We start from the raw sequence: 25,866 nt of genomic DNA, 5'->3' as shown, positions 1-25,866 counted from the left end.
CAAAAAGTGGGGAACAGTATTAGTCCGTAACAAAAGTTTTACACATTTCTGTATCTGGAAAAAAAAAATCTAACTTAAAATGTACAGACACTAGGAAAGTTCATGAAATTTGAGTATTTATTGAAGAGGAAAAATTTGTGGAATTTCACTTATGGTACCCATTTCACTCTTTGGTATCTAAAGAAAGACATTCTTTAACATTATTTTATTCATGGTACTTTGGAAAATTATTTCACTACAATATTACAAACTTAAATTTTTGGAGTTTGAAATGTCACAGTTCAAAACTTCTTGACTTTTTATTAGAGATTGAACTACACAGTATGTTGGAGTTTTTCTATATTTTAACTAGGAATATTTTAAATCAAATTTTACTTTCGCAGTTTGTAGGTTTTTTTAAGCATTTTAATATTACAAAAAGATAATATTTCAGTGCATCCACTTCACATTTCTTGATAGCAGCATTTATGCCAATTACTCTCTGCCGTTTATGGCTCCATAAAGAGGCAGAGAAATGGTTTCATAATTTCTCACGTTGTGGTGGTATAAAGTGGATGAATGTGACCATTATTCAACTTGTAACTTATGCCTTAATTCTTTCATTATGTACCTACATTATTATCCCACCTCCCCACTTCTTCTCTAATTCATTGAAAGGATGAATTTCTCACCTACTATATAGAAATCATCCTTAGCTTTTGGTGGGTAGAAAAAATATGAAAGAAATATTGTGTTGTAGTGTGAGAACATGTTGTAAAGTGAGGTTAGTGTAGTGAAAGAGAGAGTTGAGAGTTAGTCTCCAACTAATTTACTACAAAAGAGTAATTTTTTATATGTTCAAGGAAGGTGTTCTTATGATGGAGCTTTGGACTCTTCAACTAGTCCGGAGTTGCTTGAGTCATATGACATTGACGGGTTGTTGTATGTTGGAGGGGACAAGTCAGAGTAATACTGCTGGACCAGTGAACATTATGCCGCAGTGGGCTTGAATCTCCTTAAAGAGAGCGAGATATCCGCGCCTCAACCTGAAGAATATTTATTTTTCTTCATTTTTATTGTATTTTTTTATTGTATTTTTTCGACTGTAATTTATTATAATCGGTGGTAATTTCACCAACACATTTAAATGCAGCTAAACCTTAAATTACTTTTGAAATGTGGGCTAAAGTTTAGTTAACGGTCCAAAATATATTTTTACTCCTATTTGCCAATTTCAATCGGCATAGTCACACTCACTGGCTCAACTTATCTTTACATATAAACTTGTGCATTTGATTCCTGTATGCACGCCTATATAAAGAAGCGTTGCCCTATTTATTGCATAACCACTAGCAAAGAAGTAGAATTATAATCTATTCTTTCTTCGTGAGGCTGAGGGGAAAAAATGGGTCTTTCGTGGTGTCATATTTTTGCAATTTTATTTTTTATCATAAATAATACAGCAACACTGTGCAGCGGAGGAATAACAAGCAGTTATGTTAGGAAGGTGGAGAGTAGTGAGGATATGCCTCTTGATAGTGATGTATTTAAAGCCCCTCATGGTTACAATGCACCTCAACAGGTCTCTTCTACTTCTCTGCCTATATAGTTTTCCTTCTATGTACACTAACATTACTAGTATTCTTTAAGTGTGAAGTGCCTATTCCGAGATGAATTTAGACCGAGGCGGAGTAAGAATTTGAAATTTATGAGTTTGGAATTTTAGTCTTTTAAGTTACAAGGTTTTAAATTAACAATTCGTACATATTTAATGAATTTTTAAGACAACGACAAAGTTTAATCCAAAGTTACTGAGTTCGGCCGAATCTGTAACCAAAGCGCTGGCTCCGCCCCTGAATTCTACGAATTTAATTGAACTTATTGCCTTCCGCTGGAATATTTATGTATACACGTGTAAGAAAAAATTTAAAACTTTATCTCATGTGTTTATCACTAGTGTCGTGTGGCACTCATGTGGATGGGAGAGAAAATCCTCTTTCACTTCTACAAATTCATTTTTGTCACTTGTAATGTAAGAGTGAAATAGCTACTGTGTGTATGGAAAATGCAACTAAACATTGCTTGCTTTACTAATAGATGGGATTTTATTTTTCTCTTCCTGTTTTTAATTGATATGATGAACACTTTCGAAGCTTAGCTTGTACATTTGAAACCAACAAACAAAATAGAAACCTACAGAGATCTGAGATAATTATCTAAAAAAAATAAAAATTAGTCACTGCTAGAAAAAGAGGTTTTTTCACAGACATTCGGTGGGAAATTTCCACCGAACAATCTCACTGGAAAAATGCATGGTGAGAAACAAGTCCATTGAAACGTTGGGAAACTTTTAATCTTTCCGAGTGAAAATTTTACTATTTAGGTTTTTTCTACTAATTTTTTTTCAGTGGAAATCAGTGGAAAAATAGTGTTTTTTTAGTGCGAGTTACGAAATTCATCGATAAGTAGATGGTAGCTAAAAGAAGTTTTTGATAATCGTCTCCGATCCGTCCTTTTTATTTTAAATTTTGGTTAAATTATACTTCGCTTCTATTGTAACGTTTAATATTAACTGGTAATTAAACTCATTATGTATATGAAGGTTCATTTAACGCAAGGAGATCACGTGGGCAAAGGAGTGATTGTTTCATGGGTGACAATGGATGCACCCGGCTCAAATACAGTATTATACTGGGAAGCCAATTGCAAGATAAAACAAAAAGCAAAAGGAACTGTCACTACCTACAAATTCCACACATATAATTCTGATTCATCATTGCAGCATCCAAAACTTGAAGGTGAGTTTTATAAACAAATTATAGTGTAAATATAGGTTAAGATACAATATTTTATATTTTGATATTCATTTATAGTACTACATTTACTAATTTATGATTTGCCTTTTAAACACAGTATAGCACCAAATATTACTACACGGTTGGAATTGGGCACTCAAAGCGAACTTTCTGGTTTGTTACTCCTCCACCAGTTGGCCCTGATGTACCATATACATTTGGTCTTATAGGTAATCATTAATTATACTCTTTATAAATTTCTCCTTTTCCAATTTTGATCAGGTTCTTCATGGAGATTGTGAAATTTATTTTCGTATTTTAACTTGACCTTATAGTGTCAAAAAAGAACCACTCGGTTCAAGTTGAAACATGTTGGGTATTGAACAAAAATTTCACTTAAAAGTTGAGAAGAAAAAATAACGATAAGACTTTTTGAAGAAAATTGTGAGGGATTAACCTAAAGCTGACAATATCAAACATGTAAAGAGTGTTAATAGTGAACGGGCTAGCCGGCCACTTCCGGATTAATTTTTGAAAAATAACGGTGTTTGAAAATTTAATTTGTTAAAAATAGCTACTTTTGATGTGGAAATACCATGGCAGTATCATGGATTTGGACTTAAGCAAGTGAAAAATTCACAATATTATCACGACTTTTTATATTCATGACACTGTCATGAATTTAAAAAATTGACAATTTTTTAGTAATGACTTTTGAATCTACTGCTATTTTCCAGTTACAAATCTAGAAAATGACTATTTTTAAATTTTATTGTTAAAGAGTATTTTTAGACTTATTTAGCCAAACCAAACACGAATATAATGGTCAATAAGAGAAAATCTTCTATATTGTCCTACGATAAATAATGATTGGTTGGGCAAAGTGAACAACAATAATAATAATAATAATATAATATTATTCTTATCAAGCTTGCTCTTATAATATGCGCTAAGTTTTCGTTTTTACAATGTGTGTGCAGGGGATCTTGGACAAACATACGACTCAAACATGACACTCTCTCACTATGAAATGAACCCAACCAAAGGACAAGCAGTTTTATTTGTTGGTGACCTTTCTTACGCAGATAAGTATCCAAATCATGACAATAATAGATGGGATACTTGGGGAAGGTTTGTTGAGAGAAGCAATGCTTATCAATCTTGGATTTGGACCGCCGGTAATCACGATGTTGATTTTGCTCCTGAAGTCGTAAGTTCCTAATTAGTAAATTATTTCAATTTTCATAAGTTTCACTTAAACATATATAGTATTCTCACACTAAACATAGTTTATTAATTTCAGTTAGAAGCGCTCCTATATATTTATTGATTAGGTTTATGTAGCGCAAATTCGAATTAGTCGAGTTAACGGATGATTAGACTGGGAAAAAAATGTCATTCTTTGTCAAATTTCATGAATAGGATTGAGATTGAGAAATGAATCCTAAAGTAAATGCTGACAGAAAGAGTTTGGAACCAACAATAGACTTTCTTATTTTCAGCTGAAAACAAAAGCTAAGTCTATTACAAGAACTTATAGGATATTTTCGGAACTAACCACAGATCCAATTGACTTAACAAACTAACTAACTATTGTTACATGTAATCAAGGCATTAACTATAGTTAACTTAATACAAAATGAACTAAAGTATTTGTGCAAGCAAGTATAGCGCCTACATTTTTTTTTTGTCAGACTACTTTAACACAATGAATTGTATACTATGTTGTGGTGATTTGCTAAAATTTTTGAATTTATTACACTTGGAGGATCAGTAAAGAGGGAAGGGGGACAGGGAAAATTGGGAACACATTTATTGTGTGGGAGATTCTCACAACTGTATTACTGGACTATAACTCTTGGAGATAATATATAATAGAGAGAGATTTATACACCAAGGTATTAAATTAATTTGCACCTATTGCTATAAAATAGAAATAAATGTACTGTAATATTTAATTGACTAAAAATCTTGGATTACTTCTCCTTGTGTGTGCCCAAGCGTGTATTATTATTGTCTTTGTACAAATTAATCAGATATTTAATTTTGTTGCAGGGAGAACCAGAACCATTTAAACCATATTTTCATCGATATCCTGTCCCTTACCAAGTATCAGGAAGTTCTTCTCCTTTGTGGTACTCAATCAAGAGGGCATCCACATATATCATCGTTTTATCAACATACTCCGCTACTTGTAAGCCACATGCACATTAACAATTCGATGAATTTATCATTTACAGTCCTATAATAACTTTTTTATACTAACTGACTAATATATTCTTTTCACTCCAATTAGCTAAATATACTCCTCAGTACAAATGGCTGGAGGCAGAGCTTAAAAAAGTTAATAGAGAGGAAACTCCATGGTTAATTGTTCTTATGCATTGCCCATGGTACAACAGCTATGAGTATCACTACATGGAAGGCGAAACCATGAGAGTAATATATGAGCCTTGGTTTGTAAAAGCCAAGGTAGATGTGGTTTTTGCAGGTCATGTTCACGCCTATGAACGATCGGTAATAATCCCTTTTACTCCTACTAGCATCTTTTGGTTTACTATCTGATCGAAAAAAAAAAACTTACTCATGCGTATAGTGTTTACGTCAAATCACATTAATTTACTACCCTCCGTTTCAATTTATGTGAATCTTTTCGGAATACGAGGGTCAAACTTTATAATTTTGACCTTAAATTTTAACATAGATTTATTAAGTTTGTAAAAATAAAATTTGTATATTTAGAAACTATATAAAAAGTACTGTAGGTCATGATAATCTATAATTCAAATAATTTAGAAAAAATGTAAGAAAAATATGGTCAAAGAACCTCGTAGACTCCCCAAATAGTAAAATGTTCACATAAATTGAAACAGAGGGAGTATTATTAAGTGTTTTATTAAAGTCATAGTATATACTCTGTATTAGTTAACTGTAATTAGTGAAAGACACATGTTATATAATTATTTGATTTTTAGACAAACTTTTCCCCTCTTCATTTTTTCATAAACATGCTGGCAGAAACGTATATCGAACATTGACTACAAAATCGTAAGTGGGGAATGTACTCCTGTGCACAACCCTTCTGCACCTGTCTACATAACCATCGGTGATGGAGGAAATATTGAAGGCCTCACCACAGAGTAAGATTTCTAAAATATAATTCTGAATATTCGATTATTTTTAATTAATAGTATAGGATTTGAAATAATTGAGGGTGTTTATTATATAACTTTCAGAATGACGGAGCCACAACCTAAGTACTCAGCCTATCGCGATTCAAGTTTTGGACATGCCATATTAGATATTAAGAATCGAACTCACGCCTATTATAGTTGGCATCGCAATCAGGACGGGGTTTCTGCAAAAGCTGATAGCTTCTTGTTCTTCAATCGTTATTGGCACCCAGTTGATGAATCTTATTAATTGTCATGCCATTCTAAACTTGATTCTAGATTTAATTTGTCCTTATTTCAGCCTCCTTGTCGGTTTCTGGAATGTACGTACTGTTAATTTGCTAGTGGATATGGTTTCCTAAAATACCCATTGTTATCTGTGTAGCTATTTTATTGTTAAGTTATGGACTACTTTGTTTATAAGTTCTGGATGAAGAGGTTTATTGTGCTGGGAAAATAATGACTTATAAAAATAATATTCACGATAAATAATAAAAACATCGAATCTTTCTAATGTGAAAATATATTATCCGAGAGAAACAATATTATAATATTATAGTGAAGAATTTAACATTTTGTTTTATGCGCTTCACTATAATATTACCTCCACTTTCTATTTTTCTTTATAATTATATTTCTCTACATTTGTGCATTATTTTTCACTGCTCATTAGTCATTATTGCTTCTGTTTGTTGGTAAGTAAGGGCGGAGCTACAATATTATCTATGGACGCGGATGAATTCACTATTTTTTTTTTTTTGTTAGATTTTGATTCGTGTTTGTATTAGAAAATTCATTACACATATATAAATATTTAATTACTAAAACGAAATACGAAATGACAAGTTTAGAATTATAAACTTTAATTTCAGACTCCGCCTATTAGTGAGATTTAAAATGAGAGCGGAGGCTCATAGCTGTAGGATTGAGAACCACTAAATTCAACCAATCAAAATTGATTCTATTTGCACTGCTCAATACATTTTCTGTAAATGACAAATGCTTACCGCCCATAGCATGAATTATTGCCTCTAGCAACTTGTTTTCATCTTTTCGCTTCCTTTTTAATCATCTTTTTCTTTGTTCAACGGGGACCTCACATATTGGAATTGTCTTGTGAAACATGTAACTATCCTATAGTCAAGTCACCACTTATTTTATATGATAGTATTTAATGTTTAGATGGAAAAAGACAAAGAACATTTTAGTACAATTAATTTTCTGTTTAACCTTGTTTGTCGATGGAAATAACTTCTAGAAAAAATATTTTCGTTGGGAGTGAGTTTGTTCCGTTTTTAAGAATTTATAGAAGTATCTCTGCGTAGTTAAGTTAAAGAAAACTTTTCAAAAAAGTGATCCAACAGGATGCGTTCAATTTTACTTTCGTTTGGTAAAGTTTTAAAAGAAGAAACCTTGCTAGAAAAAGATGGTCTAAATAATGCTATCAAACTATTGGTCAACAGCCTACTTAAACATTACGGCCGAATAGCAATAGTTGGGAAAAGAAATAAAGGAGTGCACCGCATCGTTCGATTAAACAATGGAAGAAAGTCGCATATAGACGTGGGACAAACTTAGTAATGAGAATTTTTAGTGCCGATATAATTTTCAAATGATCCATCTTCATGCATTTGACAATTGAAATCCTGCTTAACTTTTGACAGATTTAAGTTTTATTAATTCATAAGATTCACATTATAGTTATTAGATTACTTATATCAAAGTGGTCAAGTCAGTATATTTATACCTATTCATATATTTTCACATCCATGGTTTTAGTAGATCGCCTGGTCCCGTTCATCTTCGGGGCAAGAGTGTTTGATCGGTGAACTATTACGCACTCTTTCAAGAGTGGTTGCTTTTAAGCAAACCTCCTGGTTGTCTCCAGGGGCGAATTTACATTAAAAAAAGGGTCATGTGAACACATGGTCATTCGACTAAACTCGATATATTATGTATATATTTTAAAATATGTCTAATATTAAATGAAGGAACATATGGTCAAATGAGATTGAGTGGCGCACTAGTTAAGCATTGGCTTTAATCCCTTGAAGTCATGGGATCGAACCCTAATTAATGTACTTTTGCATCTTTTTTTTTTTTTTAAATTTCTAAAATGGAGAATCCATCCTCTTAAAATTCTGAATTCGCCTCTATCCCTACCTTCATTGACTTAAAGAATATATCTCTATCTTTTGTCAATACATTTAGAATGAATTTGATACCTCTACAAAAAACTCTTTTGAAAAGTCTCACTAAGGCGGAACACGATAATACTATCGATTACATAGTACTCAATATTTATAGGTCAAATTTCATGTATATAAAAATATTATTTCTAATATATAGTAATAATTTATTTAGAATTAATAAACAAAAATAAGCTTGATCCAAAATCACAAATGGATGTCATTGTCCGCATGGGTCCAAAGATGATCCGCCTTATAAGGACGGGCACATTGAGTTCAAACGCGATGTATCTAACGTAATACAGCGAATATTTCGTTAGTCGAGAAGTCAACTCAATTTTTTTTTCCTGGTTTCCCACTGATGGGTACGTTATCTGACAGCTCAGATAAATCCCAATCCGAATGGCGATTGACGACCACTTGAATCGTTGACTTGACACATACTCCTTACTCTTCCCGTTCTTAAATAAGTGTGCTTTAAAAATTCAGAATAAAAAATAATGATAATTCTTTTCAACCATACTCTTATATTAATAAACTATTTATTAATAGTGCTCATTTTTCAAAAACATCTACTAAATAAGGTAATTTAGTAAACTATACCTTATAGTATTCATTATTTTTCTTAATTGGCCTGAAATAAGTTAAAACTACACACGAAGGGAGTAGTATTGTACAAAATCAGAATATTCCCCGTAATTCTAGACGTATATACTTCGGATGCCGGTATTTAATACTTCCACGATGCATATATATAGGAGTTTTTGTTTTTATTTTATCATTATTTTCTCATATATATAGGAGCTCCTACTCTTGGTTAATGTGAAAGTTGAGTTTTCCGAAAAGATGGATGTGTCAAGAATGAGATATTTTGGGTGGTGCATTCTTGTTGTTCTGGGTTTGATTCTCAAAGAATCAGTTTTATGCAATGGTGGAGTCACCAGTAGCTTTATTAGGAAGGTTGAGAAGACAGTGGATATGCCTCTTGATAGTGATGTCTTCAAAGCCCCTCATGGTTATAACGCGCCTCAACAGGTATCTTTAGAGTGTTGCTCGATTTCTTTTTTCAATATATAATTATTCAGTTAGGCTTTTCAACGAGCATTATTGAGCTTGCTATGAACTGTTTTTTAAAGGATATCTTGATGCACTTCTCACTTTTTCCTATTTGTTTAATGGTATTCAGTATCCCCTTTTTACTTTATGATTTTGTTCATGGGCGAGAGTGGTATAAGAAAAGTAGAGTAGCAAAGTTGATACCTTTGGGATAGAATCTGATCCAAAAATTTAAATTTGATATGTTCAATCTTTAGGAGCCGCTTGACCATGAGAATTATTCACTTTATAAAATTTCTAAATACAACTTGGAGTTGGATTCCAAGTTTGGAAAAGTGCTCCAAACCTGTTTTCCAACTCAGTATCTTTGCCAAAAAAGTGTAACCAAACACATTTCACCATCTTCAACTCCAACTTCTAAAATTCCAAATAAAGTGAAAAATATTTGAAATCTATGGCCAAATGCCTACTTCAAGTTCTTTGCACTAAACTCATTGTATTCTTGAAGTTGAAATTATGGGTTCATAATTTAATATTTTTCAATATTTTAGTGTTTTTTCATATCTAGATCGGTATGGAAAATACTGGGTTAACAAGTTTTGTTTATGCTTGTCTCATTCATGAAATTTGGTTTATTTTCTAATTAATACTGTTTTGGGGTTTCTTTATAAGGTTCATATAACACAAGGAGATCATGTGGGAAAGGCTGTAATTGTTTCATGGGTGACTGTGGATGAACCTGGTTCGAGTACAGTCCTATACTGGAGTGAGAAAAGCAAGCAACAAAATAAGGCCAAGGGAAAAGTTACTACCTACAAATTTTATAACTATACATCTGGTTACATCCACCACTGCACTATCAGACGTTTGGAGGTTAATATTCTTTCTTTCATTCCCTTTTTGGGGCAACAATTTTTGGTTCCTTGAGTTGTAAACTATTTTATCCCTCTGAAAGGATGCTCAAACTTACGATGGATTTAATACTCCTTTTGCAGTTTGATACCAAATACTACTATAAGATTGGGATTGGGCACACGGAACGAACCTTCTGGTTTACAACTCCTCCACCAGTTGGGCCCGATGTACCCTATACGTTTGGTCTTATAGGTAACAATTTCAACCAAATTATTGTTGTTGGAACTTCTTGGATTTTTCTTTGGTTAATAGATAAAAAGCATTGATCTTGTTGTTAGCATTGGTGTGGCGTTTCTCAATCAACCTGCATTTTCATTACAGGGGATCTTGGTCAGAGTTTCGATTCAAACAAGACACTCACTCATTATGAATTGAATCCAATTAAGGGGCAAGCAGTGTTATTCGTAGGCGACCTATCTTACGCTGATAACTACCCTAATCACGATAATGTAAGATGGGATACATGGGGAAGGTTTGTTGAGAGAAGTACTGCTTATCAACCTTGGATTTGGACTGCAGGAAATCATGAGTTAGATTTTGCTCCTGAAATTGTAAGTGATACTGTACTATTTTCCTTCTTGCTTAAATTGACTTCTAATGTATTTCATGGATGCTTTAACCTAATATTTTGAGCTCTATATAGATATTTACTGATGACAAACTGCTAATATTAAGCTCATTGGGAAATGTTCTAAGGCATTCTACATTGGTCAGAAAATTAGTTTATCTTAACAAGAGATTCTGCTCTCTATTGCTAGTTTGAGTACAGTGACTTTATTGAAGCTGGCATCTCTCTCGGTTCACCAAAAAAATAGAGAGACATTTTTTCTTTTTTTGTTAAGGTAAGATTTTATTGAAAAAGGTACCAAGATGGTACAGGAAAGTACAAAACAAAGAGAATCTAGGATAGCTGTTACAATCAACTCAGCCTATCTAAGATCTCCAAGTACTGAAATATGTTTTCATCTACTCCTCCTTTACACCAAAAATATAAATTCTGTGAACATCTATTCTTCACAATAGAGAGACATTTGCCCAGCTTTGCGAAGGAAGTGGCATCATCTTGGATGTTAAATAATGACAAAATACTCAGAGGCTAATAATGAGCAAGCATCCATGCTTTAGAGAACCAATAAGGTTATATGGTTAATTAAGTAACTCCACAACAAAAATGACTGTTTCTGCTTTTCCATACTTCTACTATTCTACCCTTTGATGTCCTTGATTTTAGATGGTTCTTCACTGGAATTTTGATGAATACATTCTGATACTGCTTGCAGGGGGAAAAAAAACCGTTCAAGCCCTACACTCATCGGTATCATGTCCCATATAAAGCATCAAACAGCACAACTCCACTTTGGTATTCAATCAAGCGAGCTTCAGCATATATCATAGTTTTATCCTCATATTCAGCATATGGTAAGGGCATGACATTCTTGTGAGTTAAGCACTAGTGTTCACTTTTACTTTTGCATCTTCGTTAGTGTGAAAATAGAAGTAGTCGACCAGGAAAAGTGATCTACACTACTTTTCCAGTTCTTGAAGAATTCGCCCTCTTCTGACATGCTTCTTGGAAGAAGTCTTAGTGTCGTAGCAAATTTCTGTCCAAGTGTCATACTGCCATTTTATTGATGTCTATCTATTGTTCACGTTCAACTTGCTTCACGATAATTCGCAGTGCATTTTCTTGGTCTCTAATAAAGGCTTTTCAGAAGAGGCAATTGTTTAGAAAATTCAAGACTATGGATTTGTCTATTTTCTTTTAAGTTCCTTTTCTTTTTACCAATTTTTAGGCAAATACACTCCTCAATATAAATGGCTTGAGGAAGAGCTACCAAAGGTTAACAGGACTGAGACTCCGTGGTTGATTGTTCTAGTACATTCCCCATGGTATAACAGCTACAACTATCACTATATGGAAGGGGAAACCATGAGAGTAATGTATGAGCCGTGGTTTGTGCAGTACAAAGTGGATATGGTTTTTGCGGGTCATGTTCATGCTTATGAGCGAACGGTATGGACAGCTCATCCAGTTCATATGTAGCCAAAGTGAGAATCATAGTGGTCTCTTTTATAAAATGATCTAAGTTTCTATCATGTTTCAGGAACGGATCTCTAATGTGGCTTACAACGTTGTCAATGGAGAATGCACTCCTATTAAAGATCAATCTGCTCCAATTTATATAACAATCGGCGATGGAGGAAATCTTGAAGGTTTAGCCACTAAGTAAGACTAATCCAAGTCTAGAAACTTGTTTTATCTATTGTAAATTTGTAATTGCACTTTTGTCAGACAACTAATCAGATATCTTATACACTAATTTCAGCATGACAGACCCACAGCCAGCTTACTCTGCATTCCGCGAGGCCAGTTTTGGACATGCCACTCTTGCTATAAAGAATAGAACTCATGCTTATTATAGTTGGCATCGTAATCAAGATGGATATGCTGTGGAAGCTGATAGGATATGGGTTAACAACCGTTTTTGGCATCCAGTTGATGAGTCCACAGGTGCCAAATCATGATGATATACATGAGATTTCATCTTTCTTTTCTTTCCTTTTCCTCAGCAACATTCTGTATTTTTTGTTGCTCTGCAACCAATAAATTTCATCATTTCAAGCTCCTGCTGCCTCATAATTTGTATCTTGGGATGTGGCAGAAGAGTTCTTGTGAGGAAAATGAAATAACGTTGTAAAAGAAAATTGAAGGATATATATTTGTCCATAGTTACTCTATTTCTCCAAATCTGAATGCGGTTGCAAACGTGATTCCAATTCGGCCAAATTTCTAAATCTGATTATTTTGAAAAGTCATTTTTGTGCTTTTTTTTTTTCAAACAAAAAAAAAAAAAAAAAAAAAAAGTTTTTTGGAGAGTAGCAGTTTGTGTGGCTAATCAATTTGAAAACATTTTACTAATATTAGGTAGCAATTTGTGCTTGGTCAAGATTTCAAATGTGCTTATGGGGAAAATTTACTTTTTAACCTTTTGAAAATAGTTTTTGTTGCTATGTAAAAGCACTTATATTTTTCTCTAAAAATTGGCCAAACACCTCAATTTTCTAAAATAAGCACTTTTGACTTCTCACAAATTTAGCCAAATAAGCTATAAGCCAGGCAGATGTGCTGCGCAATGTTTTAAGAATATTTTGATACATTACACAAATCTTTAATTTAAGATTATAAAATTCAAAAGTGTAACTGTTTTTTAAAAAAAAAAAAAAAATTTGCCTATTCAAATTAAGATAAAAAAATGAAACCCACATAGTAATAATTATTTACCACTCCGCATATGATATGCAATCGTTCAACTTATGTTCTTTTCTATAATCCTAATTCACTTTTAACTTTCTAGTCTAATTTAATTCTCAAATTTTACACCTGCGCGAGCTGATAACATATCGAGACATTTGATTACTAAAAGATGTGGTGCAGTGGATGGGCTGCCCCTCTCTTAATCAGGATCTCGAGTTTGAGCTTGAGTATGGAAAAATCTTTGGTAGGAAGCGCTTCCCCTTAATGGGCCATATGCTGTGCGAATCCGAATTTAGTTAGGCTCCAATGTGGGTACTGAACACCGAGTGGATATATATTTCTATTATATATATATATATTTCTATTATATATAAGCCTCTAAGGAGGACCAACACAGCATCAAACACTTGTACCAAAAGCTTTACAAATTGTACACGCAATGAATGCTTATATCATAATTAGCTATATAACTTGTACACTTTACCCAATTATTTTTTTATCCCACATGGACATATGTCATAGTACTTAATATTTATTCTCTTCTCATGTATAGACGTATGCACTTCAATTTTAATTTTCCGACACATTTATTTCCTCCGTGCACTTTTACTTATTCACTTTTGACTTTTCACGTTCTTGCTGAATATTCATTCTCTTCTCATGTATAGACGTATGCAGTTCAATTTTAATTCTCCTACACAAATTTATTTCCTCCGTGCACTTTTACTTGTTCACTTTTGACTTTTCACACCAAAAGCTTTACAAATTGTACACGCAACGAATGCTTGTATCATAAGCTATATAACTTGTACACTTTATCCAACTATTTTTTTATCCCACGTGGACATATGTCATAATACTTAATATTTATTCTCTTCTCATGTATAGACGTATGCACTTTAATTTTAATTCTCCGACACATTATTTCCTCCGTGCACTTTTACTTGTTCACTTTTGACTTTTCACGTTCTTGCTGAATATTTATTCTCTTCTCATGTATACATGTATGCACTTCAATTTTAATTCTCGACACATATTTATTTCCTCCGTGCACTTTTACTAGTTCACTTTTGACTTTTCACATTATTTAAGAATTAATAAATGAAGTACTCCCTCCGTCCCATATTACTTGGCCACATTACTTGACTTTTCACGTTCTTTAAGAATTAATAAATGAAGTACTCCCTTCGTCCCATATTACTTTTCCACATTACTTGACTTTTCACGTTCTTTAAGAATTAATAAATTAAGTACTCCATTCGTCCCATATTACTTGGTCACATTACTATACTTGACTTTTCACTTTCTATAAGAATTAATAAATGAAGTACTCTCTTCGTCCCATATTACTTGGCCATATTACTAAAAATATATGTCTATTTTTCTATTCTATATTTTTCTTCTTCTTATATATAAACGCTCAAGGTGGACGAACACAACAACAATAAGTTGTACAAAAAGCAACTGAAGTTGTACTATAAGCAGGGACTAACATGTGTACATTTCAGAAGTTGAACATTAATTCTACCTCTTGTGTATTTACTTTTTATGTCCCCACAGGTCTGCAGTGTCTTAACTATCCTTTCATTTCCTTCATTTGGCATATACTTACCTCTATCTCAATTTAAGTGTCTACGTTTGACTAGACATGGAGTTTAAAAAATAAAGATAGACTTTCAAATCTTGTGGTTCTAAATTAAAAATGTGTATAATATAATAAAATATCCTTTGAATCTTGTGATTATAAACTTGACATGTAGGATATTTGAATTGTCAACTTACTAAATATAAAAAGAGGCGGACATAACCAAAATAAGACAATTTATTTTTTATTTTTTATTTTTTATTTTTTAACAACAAACGCCCAAGTGGACGAACACATCAACAATAATTTATACAAAAAGCAACTGAAATTGTACTCTAAGTCAGGACTAACATGTGGACATTTCAAAAGTTTAACATTAATACTACATCATGTGTTTTTACTTTTTAAGTCCCATGTGTCCGCAATGTCTCAATTGTCCTTTCATTTCCTTCATTTGACATATACTCCCTCTGTCTCAATTTAAATGTCTACATTTGACTAGACACGGAGTTTAAAAAATAAAGATAGACTATCTTGTGATTTTAAATTAAAAATATGTATAATATAATAAAATATCATTTGAATCTTGTGATTATAAACTTGACATGTAAGATATTTGAATTGTCAACTTATTAAATATAAAAAGAGGCAGACATAACCAAAATAAGACAAATTTTAACAATAATTGAGAAATTAAGGGGAAAAATAAGCCGAAAAGAAAAAAAAATATGAAGTCTCACTAAGGAGAATCACGGTATCCTTTGCAAAATATACAAACCATAAAGACTAACTAAATTGAGTAACCAAATTAATCATGTTGGACCCCGTGCATCGCACGGGCATAATCTGCTAGTATATATATATATATATACATTTGTTGTATATGTTTGGGGCGTAAATGAGATTTGGGACAACTAGAAGGGCTTATTCTCAATATTTATTCAGAAGTAAACAAAAGAACCGAAATATTGTGGAAAGAAAGGGGTAAAAGCAAAATAGAAGGGCCCATGTCGTAAAATCATTAGAATATCGGGGAAGAAATGATAAAAACAGAAAGAAATGGGAGTTAGTCGCCACAAACTTTTAAAAATTTATAAGATGCAGCATCACCAAAAAATGGCGCAGTTGACGGACCCTGGTAAAGTTGCACATGCGAAACGAGATCCTGGATTCGCCTTATTAGTCGTCACAAAATTCAGATTTTGACAACTCCGTTAAATTTGAATTAGCGCTTCCTCCATGATCTTGTTGCCGGAGGAGGCAGTTTTTTGAATGAAGAGTTCACCTGAATTTCCCCCGAAATGGCAGAACCAACAATTCAGAGGAGTTCGCTTGAAAATCATGATCATGAACTGAAAGAGAATATTGAGAAGAAAAAGGACTTAACTGCAAATCCTGAGTTCTTTAGTTGTATGCTTCAACCAGCACCGCCAAATTCAGATCCAAATTACATTGGAATTCGCCGTATTCTCCTTAATCGCAAAGCTGAATCCGGTGTGCTTCGTCGCAAGGTAACGCGTATGCACTAACACGTGATTATATTTAACTGCATATATCATCGCTGTGAGTATGTGTGATTTCTCTCCAGAAACAAATGTTATTTACATCCGTATTTAAAATATTTACGTATATTTCCTTGTTTTACTCTGTTTGGATGGTTTTTACATATTTTTTCATTATGTATCATATTATATTGTATTGTACTGTATTGTTTTGATCACTACAATGGATAGATTACATCATTTCGAGTCGTAACATAATGTCATACATTAACAATTTGAAGGATAAACCTACAAGGGTAGGGGGCTAGAGCTATTATAAAAAGTAGAATAAAAGATAAATTAGGATTATTAGATAATAAGAAAAGACAAAAATGAGGGAAGAAAAATATGGTAATGACAAGATCACACCACATCGGTCGTTACATAAATTGGGACTTTTCTTCGTTACGTAACAATGGATTTAACGATAAGATGCAATAAAGTTTAAGTAACAATCAAAGCAAGCATTGTATTTGAGCTAACAGCACAATACAATACAATAGGTAACAATCATCCAAACAAGCTGTTACTTATTCATGATATACGTAGATACATCTGGTTTCCTCGTTCAGGCGTAAATAGTATCTCATTGTGAACAATTCATTGCTTACTTGACATACATTTGTGGCACTTTCGGTTTATCTTAGTTCAAATTTATTTTTGTGGTTCAGGTGTAACCTATATGCAACTTAATCCAACATTTTGATAGTAGGATCTATGTATTTGTTGCGATTAGTTATGAGGTAACCTGATAGAAATTTATTGTTTGTTTAAGGACTGGAGATGCAATGGAAAAGGATACGTAGCTTATCGTAATTATATTAGTAGGCCAAGGAATTGGGAGAGCTTGCAAATACCAAGCCGCTCAAGCACCCCAGGAAACAGGTGGTTGAGATCTATCTTCATTTCTTCTAGTAGCATGCAATCCCTTTTTGCTTAGTGCGCTTGATTAAGACTCATAATTGGTTATTTACTTCTTACTTTTTGTGTAGCTTTCATTTTTGGTGTCAAATCACGAAGAATACTTTTGAGAGATTGAATTTCGGAAATGCTAAATTTGCTAGAAAGAGATACTCAGTTGACATAAATGTCTGCGGCCTTAAAAAACTTGAAGGTCTATATTTGCAACGTAGTTTTTACAATCTTAGCAAGCCATGACCTTTGAAACTACAGATAATAAGAAACCTATGCAACGACTTTAAAAGTAAGTTTAACAACCATATTGATGACTTCGCTTCTTAGTCTGAAATTGTTTAGACTATGAATTTATCACTGTACAGGAGGGGCCAAGGATGTATTCTTTATTTGCTTGACATACTGGTTATTAATAATTTCTCTGCTCTTTAGGCACTATAAGAACTTGAGATTCTGGGAGAATAATCCTTTATCACAGAAGTTCTATGTCTTTTTTAATGCCCATTATTGATTGTGGAGGAAGGCAACATAATTCAATTATCTTTTGTTGCGTGTACCTTTTCGACAGTTTCAGAATTGTTTTGACATCATGGAGCTTTGGGGCATGTAAAGCTTTACCAACATGAAGCCTTTTTTTTTTTTTTTTTAATCTATTTTATCTTTTTTTATGTCATTTGTTGAAGTTCGTACTCCATATAATCTGACATCAGGATAATTTACTGGTTGATGCATCAGTGGGCGATGGATGCCTTCACCAAGTCCAGTTTCCCAGTTACTCGAGTCAGATAGCTGGAATTCTTTAAAGGTATGTGCATCTTTTGGTTGTCTATGACTAATATTTTTCGTACTTTTTTACTTTAGCCTATGTGTGCAGCTATTTATGACGAGCATATTATCCATGACGTGTCATCTAACAAATAATTGGATGATAGATTGTATCTACACCCTACAAATTAAGTTGAAGGGTGAAATTCATAGTTTCATACAACTAAGTAATTTAAATCACTGAATTCTTTGGAAGCTGTTAAACTGCACCTTCTAAAAACTTACGTATAAAATACTTTATTTTGAAATACTTACTAAAAATATGATCTGAAATACTTATAAAATGTATTTTTCAAACTATAAAATATATTCTTTTAATTATTTCCTTATCAAAAAAATTGTGGGAATTCATATTTGTTTAAACATTTAAGTCGACTTACTTTTAATAAGATTTCTCAGTTTATTTGAAATATATGTGGCATATATGAATTGACTCTGTGTGGCTTTAGTCATATGCTTAGTTGTTTCCATTTGAATTCTGTCTAGCATTTTTTTGGGTGACCCTTAATGTGTTAAACAATCTTTATTTCTTATTATTGGAATCTCTAGTGCTAATTGCTTGATACATTTGGTTTAAGGTCTGAATATGTTTATTGAAATACCTATTTTTGCTCACTTGTAAATATGGTGGTTGTACTGATTTTATTTATATATAAACAAATGTTCCAATCTTGAAAAAAAAGGGGGTTATTAACCTACCCCTCTGCCTGTTTTGAATTGAGATTTTGACCATGAAATGCAATATTCTCTTTTTCTGTTGTGGAGAGAGGGTTAAGTGGGGTTAACAACAGTGTCATGGTATGCTTGTTTGTTATATATCTTTCTAGTGTTCTCATTTTTCAGATCTGCAATTGTTTATGCTAGCTCCATGCTTGACATTAATTCTATCTGTAAATGTACGTCAATGTCTCCTTAAGGTCCTTTTTGCAAATAAATCTCTTGCACGTGATCTGGAGATGTTGAATAACAATCAACTCATGAATTATTTGGGCATAACTCATAAATGTACATAGAGTTATATTTCGACTCTTGGAGTTGAGTGTGCCATATATATATATTTCAGCATGGGGATGATATGAACATTCAATTGCTCAATTTGTTCAATCTTCTTGGTCTATAGCTCATACGTATGCCCTTATTAGATTAACTTTTAGCAAAGATGAATGCTTAGGTTATTGCCAAATGATCTTGGTGTGTGAGTCACTAGAAGATCGAAAGAGGTTCTTTCTGGTCATTATAGTTGCATGACTAATGAGAATTCTCTTAGCACACTTTTCACCATCTCATGTTTACGCAGGATTTACGAAGTCCCAGTCAAGCAAGTCAAGCATTGAGTCGGACAACTAGTTTCAGTTCAAATGCAAGTGACACTGAGGATCGGCCACGTAGAAGGTCGGAACCTGCATATTCCTTTGTTGGGATGCATTGCATTTTTGACCAATGCAAGGCCATGGGTAATTATTTTTCATATCAAAATCAGTCGATCTCTTTCTTCATCTAGCTTTATTATTAACTTAATTAATCTAATTTTTCAGTTACGGTGATAAAGTTTGGGCATATGAGTTCTGATCTACTTGCATATGGAGCATCAGATGGCAGTTTGACAGTGTGCAGTGTCTCCATGCCCCCTTCAGTCATTAAGCAGTTAATAGGGCATTCAAAAGATGTCACAGGTTGGATTAACTGGTATTGAATCTGCAGTCTTGTCTTTAACCTTGTATTCATATATCGGAATTGTTTGAGTTTACTTTTCCTTTGTAAAAGTGTGTTAGAAATAGTGGCTTAAATTTGTAACCAGTCTTATTTAAGTTGCAATCAGCATCCAGAGTCAATGCTGTCAAAGGAAAAAGGTGTAGAAAAGCACCAAATTCTTTCGGGGTTTTAAACTTAAAGCTCAATTCAGGTGCTTTAGTGAAAAAGGTGTTGAAGAACTAACATATAAAAACGGGGGAAAAAAAAGGATAAGTAGTGAAGTATTGGTAGCAAAACCATGTGGAAGAATTCAACTTTCTTAGATCTCTGATTCAGATGCAAATGTTAAGTTGCTAATTCAGTATAGTTTCTGTGTTTCCTTAATCTAGATTTCTAATTTCCTATTTCTAATCCAGAACTTACCCATTCAGTATGTATCTGTTTGAATACTAAATCATTTTGATGGCGGTTTTATTGTTTAGTTCTACCATACAAGATAGAGTTGTGAGTTCCTTGAAATCAACTATAGTTTTTCAAAGATTGTTGGTTTGCTAGTTTTTGCTAAGGTGCACGCCTAGGGCCTCACCATAGTTGAAGTACCACCTAAGCAATGTAAAGCTTAGCCTGCTTTGTGTCACACTTCAGGTTAGGGGTATCGGAATGGAGATAAGTCTTTCCAGTATTGGTTGGATTAAGTTGGTAGAAGCATCGACAAGTTTTAACACAAAAAATGTTATAAAAGTTCTGACCAGTAACTAGGTGCAGAATCGTCAGTTGATTTGCAATGTCCAAATGGAGATGGTTTAGTAAATCTGATGCCTTCTGTCCTTGAGATTTTCCATTTTCCCATTCAACTGATTAGCAGTTGAGTCAAGATCTTGAAGCATTGGAAAGAGGACACCGTGAATAGTAGGAATTGTTTAATATTCCGTCCGTCCCGATTTGAGTGGGTGGATTTGACTGGATATGGACACAGTCTAAGGAAGAAAGGAGGGCTTTTGACGCAAAATAAATTTGCAGAAAGTACTAAAGTATTCCTTATACCAAACTTACTATGTTTTTGTATGTAGCGGGGGCTGTAGTAAGGGCAAAACATATTGCAATTTGGGATGGAGAGTAGCTTTTTTACTCAGGGGAAGGAGTTAGCACCTGCAGTATTTGTTTCTATAGCACTCTGATCTTAATAGCATGATCCGTTTCGCAATGTCTTGTCTGATTTTTCAAGGTCGAACTAGTACGTTCACGAACAGGTCATTCTATGTTTTTTCGTTTCCATCATTTTCCTTAAGTAGCTTTTCATTAGATTCATTTTTAACATTTTCTTTTTTTTTTCCTTAAATTATTAAATTGTCCCTCAAACACTTGGAATCCTTATCCATTTGGATGGTTTGATTAATATTTCCGCTTTAGTGCTGCTAATACTGTACCTATTCATAATTTTGAGTTTTTCATTATTTGTTTTTTTGTATCTTTTTGATAAGGTGGAAATGCCTTATATAGGATCCAAAACCCAACGAACCCAATCACCAAATCTTTGGAAATGAAAACATGTTGTTGAGGCCTAAAATGTTAAAAACAGATATTGTTGTTGTCGAACACCTTACTTATGTGCACCCAAGGTTGTGCTTAGTGGTCAATGAAGTGGGTTGAGCACCATGAGGTCTCAGGTTTAATTCCGAGCAGAGACAGAAAAAACTATGTGATTTCTTCCATCTGTTCTAGCCTTATTGGACAGAGTTATATGGTACCTGTTGCTGTGGGAGGTGGCAGGTATCCCGTGGATTTAGTCGAGGTGCGCGCTTGCTGGCCCGGATACCATGGTTATTAAAAAAAAAAACACCTTACTTATGTATATATGACCCCCTAAAATTGCAATTTTATCACTTGATAAAATTTTAACTCCTCCTTTTTATTAATTTTTTGTTTTCTTATTTAGTTCTGATCCAAACTCAGATTTTGGTGGTGATTGTTAAGCCTCGTTTACAGTTGATAGAAAGGAAGCATTTGCTTTTGATACTCTGCTTCGCCTAAGAGCTTTTTTCACAACACACTTCTTTTAATGTTCATACTTTGTTTAAACCTCTTATGTCAAATTTGATATTGGTATGCAAAGATTCCTTTTAATTCTCACCGTTTTCTGGATATGCACATTACTTCATGTGTTTTAGTCCCTATCCCCATTTATTGACTGTGTAAACTGAATAATCCAGAAAGCCAGAAACCACACTATGGTCCTCTTATGGAGTTTCTTTTAATGTGGTTAACATGCCTTTTCGTGACTCTAATTGCAAGTCTGTTCCTTAGTCAAGGGTGACGAAATGCTAGCTAATCTTTACATATGTTTAACATGTTACTGATATCATTTTCGAAATCTGCGCTTTTCCAGATTTTGACTTCTCGACAAACAATCAGTACATCGCATCATCTTCAGAGGATAAAACTGTCAGAGTATGGGATATTTCTAAAGGGCTTTGCATTAGGGTGATTTATGGAGTCTCTTCACAGCTTTGTATTCGATTTCATCCTGTAAGTGGACAAAGATGTACCTTTTGATATTGGGTAAACATTTTCTTCAGCCACCAGCGTGGACTTTCCTAAAGGACATTCTTCATAAGTTTTCGAAAGACATGTTTGCATGCAATTTCTTGTGTTTGTTGTCGTGAGTGTTTTCATGTATGGACTCCTTGTGCTTAGCGGTACAATAAACCATCTTCTTTGGTTCCATGTGCTTTTCAGCTCTTTATTTTTAATTGGATTTTGTAATTGTTATCCACTCAGTAGACTGTAACTTATTGCATGAAAGCACCTTTGAATTCTTTTCTTAGGCTTGGCATTTATATGCATTTAAGTAACTGACTGAAATCTTTCTTTGTTGCCTTTTTTCTTTTACAGGTGAATAATAACTTTCTTTCTGCTGGCAATGCAAAAAAAGAAATAAATGTAATTATCCTTTATGTTTAGCTAACGCATTTTAATTGTTTAGATTTTTATTCTATAGATTATTGTACTTATCCTTGTTGTTACATACGTTTGCTTAATTACGGGAATACTTCTTCATGGGCACAGCCTGTTGCAGAAATGTAGGGTAAGGCTGCGTACAATAGACCCTTGTGGTCCGGCCTTTCCCCGGACCCTGCGCATAGCGGGAGCTTAGTGCACCGGGCTTCCCTTTTTACTTCTTCATGGGCGCACCATAAACATTTATCTATCCTCCGGGGAGAGAGGATAGAACAAAGAAAGGAGGAAAGGATATTTTCATGTGCACAGCAGTCATCATAAATTAGATGATTAGAGAGATATAATGTTTCCAAAATGCATTAAGATACAATTGCTTTTCATCCTCAAGAGGTTGGCTGAGTGGTGAGTCACAGTAGTAATAATCTGGAGAATCTTAAGTTCAAGTCTACCGCAACAGTGCCCAGGCCCGCGTGCACAGGTTGATTGACATTTATGCTTGTGAGCTGTAGTAGGGGATTCCTGGTGAACAAGTTATTGAATAATTTAAGGTGTACACAAGCTGGCTGGGATAGCACTGTCTAAAAAGAAAATACAATAGTATTTTCGTGAAGAAGCACAAAACATGCAGTTTACATAGAACTGTTAGTGAACAGATCAAACCTGCCTATTACTAAGATACAGATGAAATGTGGCAGTCATTGACTTGGATTTTCACTGGAGCATCAAAATTTGGCAATATTTTGCAAGAAGCACATAAATCACTTGGTAGTTTACACTGAAGCAAAGATTTGACCTTAAGCTTGTTAGATAAGAACCAAAAAAATGTACAAATTTATTCAGGCTGACATTCTAACCTAATAAAGTATTTCTTTTGCTTCAAAAATTGGATTTGTATTTAGATTTGGATATTGTTGCACTTGAAAAGTAGGTTACTTCATAGTTATACCCCTGCAGAAACTGTGTCAGTGGATTCATACACATGTCCAAATTACTTCTGGAACCTGGATGACGGTGCATCCCCGTATATATTTGTTCCGCCATATAGAATATGTCAACCTTCATTTCGCTCTTTATCTTCTCACCTCATTGAACACTAAACGTTAAAACTAACATTCAGGTGTTCAATTTTAGCACGGGGAGAATGGTCAGTAAAACTATCGTTGATGGTGAAGTCACTGCCATGGACCATGACCACACTGGTCAGCTTATTTTCTGCGGTGATGGTCAGGTTGCCTGCTTTTTGCCTATTATTCTTCATTACAGTTTCTAGTCCTCTCTGCACTAAGGCTTACTATTTTCAGCTTCATTATCTGCAGGGATGTATTTACACAGTTAGTATGAACTCCCATACAGGTGCACTATCTCGAACTCATCGGAATAGAAGTAGCAGCAAACATAGATCTGCTGTTACAACTGTTCAGTACAGGACATTTTCTCTGCTGGCACGAGGCCCTGTCTTGCTGGCTTTTACTCGTGATGGAAGTTTGTCGTTTTTCAGGTCAAATTGAACTATATCTCTTGTTTTGGTTTCTCTTTTTTCTGATTTTTGTTTTCAAGTCATATTGAGAGTATTATGGGCTTGCAGTGTCTCTTTGGAGATGAAAGGTTATTTGACACTTCGGTGCTCACTGAAACTGGCTCCACGGCTACACAGCATTCGTGCTTCTTTTTGTCCTTTACTTTCCCTTGAAAAGGGAGAATACATAGGTATGTACCCGATTAATTCATAAAAAGTTTATTCTCTTTAAAAGCTGCTTCCAATTTGTAAATCACTGCTTGCCTTTGTTTCCTTTCGAGATCCTAAATCCTAATATTGTAGTCTGTTTGGCTAGCAAAGTTGGAAGTTCTGGTGGAGAGATTTGTTTTGGGACAAATCCCTTGATTTATTGACTTGGACTTCTAACCTTTCAACTTCTATTTTATTTACGATCAAGAAGATACTCAAAATAATGAAAAAAATTGCGAGAGGAGTTTACCATAGAAGGATTAGAGTTTCCTAGGTAGACAAACAGATAACATTAGAGGAAGTAAGTCCTAAAGACTTTGTCTTCAGTTTCCTACGTGCATCTTATATTTTTGGAGAAAGAAATGGGAAAGTTCCAATAACTTTGATATATTTTGGGTTTCATTCTTTGGGGTGCCCTGGTAAGTGGTAACATCTATGTCGTTTCCCAAAGCTTCATGGATGTAAATATTGTTTTCAGTCTCTGCTATTTATCAATTTCTTCCAACTGACTTTGTTATTTGTTCTATCAATTGAAGTTGCTGGAAGTGAAGATGCAAATGTCTATTTCTATGATTTAACTCGGCCAAAGAATACATGTGTTAACAAGCTTCAGGTATAAAAAAAAATGGACAGCAAACTTTTGACTTCCAGACTTATATCATCTCGACCACCAGGGAAAAGGAATTAATTAATCAGGCTTGGCTTTATTTGACTGCAGGGTCATGGCTATGCAGTAATAGGTATCGCTTGGAATCACGGAGAGAACTTGTTAGCTTCCTCTGATTTTGGCGGCACAGTCATCGTATGGAAGAGATCAAAAACAGCTTAACATCAATGTCATGCTCAATGCAGATCTGAGCTAAAAGCAGTTTGCACGCAGTTGATCTGTTAGGTTTTGGCGTGGAACTTGTGAGAATTGTAATCTTTATATAGGCATAATAGTGTAGCTAACTGAGTTTATCAGGAGAGACTCGAAAAGTGTGATGTCAGGCTTTTGCATACTGATAGCACAATTGTATGTTGATTTTTCCACTGACTTTGTACAATGTGTATTTGGATGTCAGTGAATTGAAAGGAATTACATGATTTCTTCAGTATAAAAAAAAAAACGCCGTATCCATCAACACATGTTAGATGCCTTTCCATTTCAAGCAATATTCCAATTACAGATACCACTTTCGTCTTTACATATTTGTGTGTACTAGGAATGCTGATGCCGAGTCCAAACAAGTAAAGGGCGGAGACTGACTAACTCAGTGCA

General features: G+C 33.9%; 2 protein-coding genes and 1 pseudogene across 2 annotated transcripts; all 3 read left to right on the top strand.

The window, feature by feature from the left end:
- The first annotated feature begins 1,340 nt into the window (after positions 1–1,340).
- LOC132600265 (purple acid phosphatase 2-like) lies at positions 1,341–6,347 on the top strand (annotated as a pseudogene).
- A 2,346-nt stretch (positions 6,348–8,693) lies between these two features.
- On the top strand, positions 8,694–12,846 carry LOC132599206 (purple acid phosphatase 2-like). Its single transcript, XM_060312479.1, has 8 exons — positions 8,694–9,171; positions 9,865–10,065; positions 10,188–10,299; positions 10,429–10,658; positions 11,388–11,526; positions 11,901–12,121; positions 12,213–12,334; positions 12,435–12,846. The coding sequence occupies exons 1-8, from the start codon at positions 8,983–8,985 to the stop codon at positions 12,631–12,633; spliced, it is 1,413 nt and encodes a 470-aa protein (XP_060168462.1). The 5' UTR covers positions 8,694–8,982; the 3' UTR covers positions 12,634–12,846.
- Positions 12,847–16,043: 3,197 nt separating this feature from the next.
- Positions 16,044–25,731, top strand: LOC132599205 (uncharacterized). The gene is made up of 12 exons (XM_060312477.1): positions 16,044–16,459; positions 17,265–17,374; positions 18,140–18,209; positions 19,527–19,683; positions 19,765–19,902; positions 22,308–22,447; positions 22,814–22,861; positions 23,997–24,107; positions 24,196–24,377; positions 24,465–24,586; positions 25,142–25,218; positions 25,324–25,731. Exons 1-12 carry the CDS (start codon positions 16,250–16,252, stop codon positions 25,432–25,434), a joined length of 1,476 nt encoding a protein of 491 aa, XP_060168460.1. The 5' UTR covers positions 16,044–16,249; the 3' UTR covers positions 25,435–25,731.
- Positions 25,732–25,866: the final 135 nt, after the last annotated feature.

The sequence above is a fragment of the Lycium barbarum genome, chromosome 6 (assembly GCF_019175385.1).
Source record: "Lycium barbarum isolate Lr01 chromosome 6, ASM1917538v2, whole genome shotgun sequence".
NCBI lineage: Eukaryota > Viridiplantae > Streptophyta > Magnoliopsida > Solanales > Solanaceae > Lycium > Lycium barbarum.
The sequence above is the reverse complement of the archived record's forward strand: the minus strand, read 5'-3'. Positions and strand labels throughout refer to the sequence as shown.

Bases quoted from the DNA above. Each gene is read 5' to 3' on its own strand.
- LOC132599205 (XM_060312477.1), top strand. From the start codon at position 16,250: ATGGCAGAACCAACAATTCAGAGGAGTTCGCTTGAAAATCATGATCAT. The intron at 17,375-18,139 runs GTGGTTGAGATC...TTGATGCATCAG, and splicing joins TCAAGCACCCCAGGAAACAG to TGGGCGATGGATGCCTTCAC. The intron at 24,378-24,464 runs GTCAAATTGAAC...ATGGGCTTGCAG, and splicing joins GGAAGTTTGTCGTTTTTCAG to TGTCTCTTTGGAGATGAAAG.
- LOC132599206 (XM_060312479.1), top strand. From the start codon at position 8,983: ATGGATGTGTCAAGAATGAGATATTTTGGGTGGTGCATTCTTGTTGTT. The intron at 9,172-9,864 runs GTATCTTTAGAG...TTTCTTTATAAG, and splicing joins GTTATAACGCGCCTCAACAG to GTTCATATAACACAAGGAGA. The intron at 11,527-11,900 runs GTAAGGGCATGA...ACCAATTTTTAG, and splicing joins ATCCTCATATTCAGCATATG to GCAAATACACTCCTCAATAT.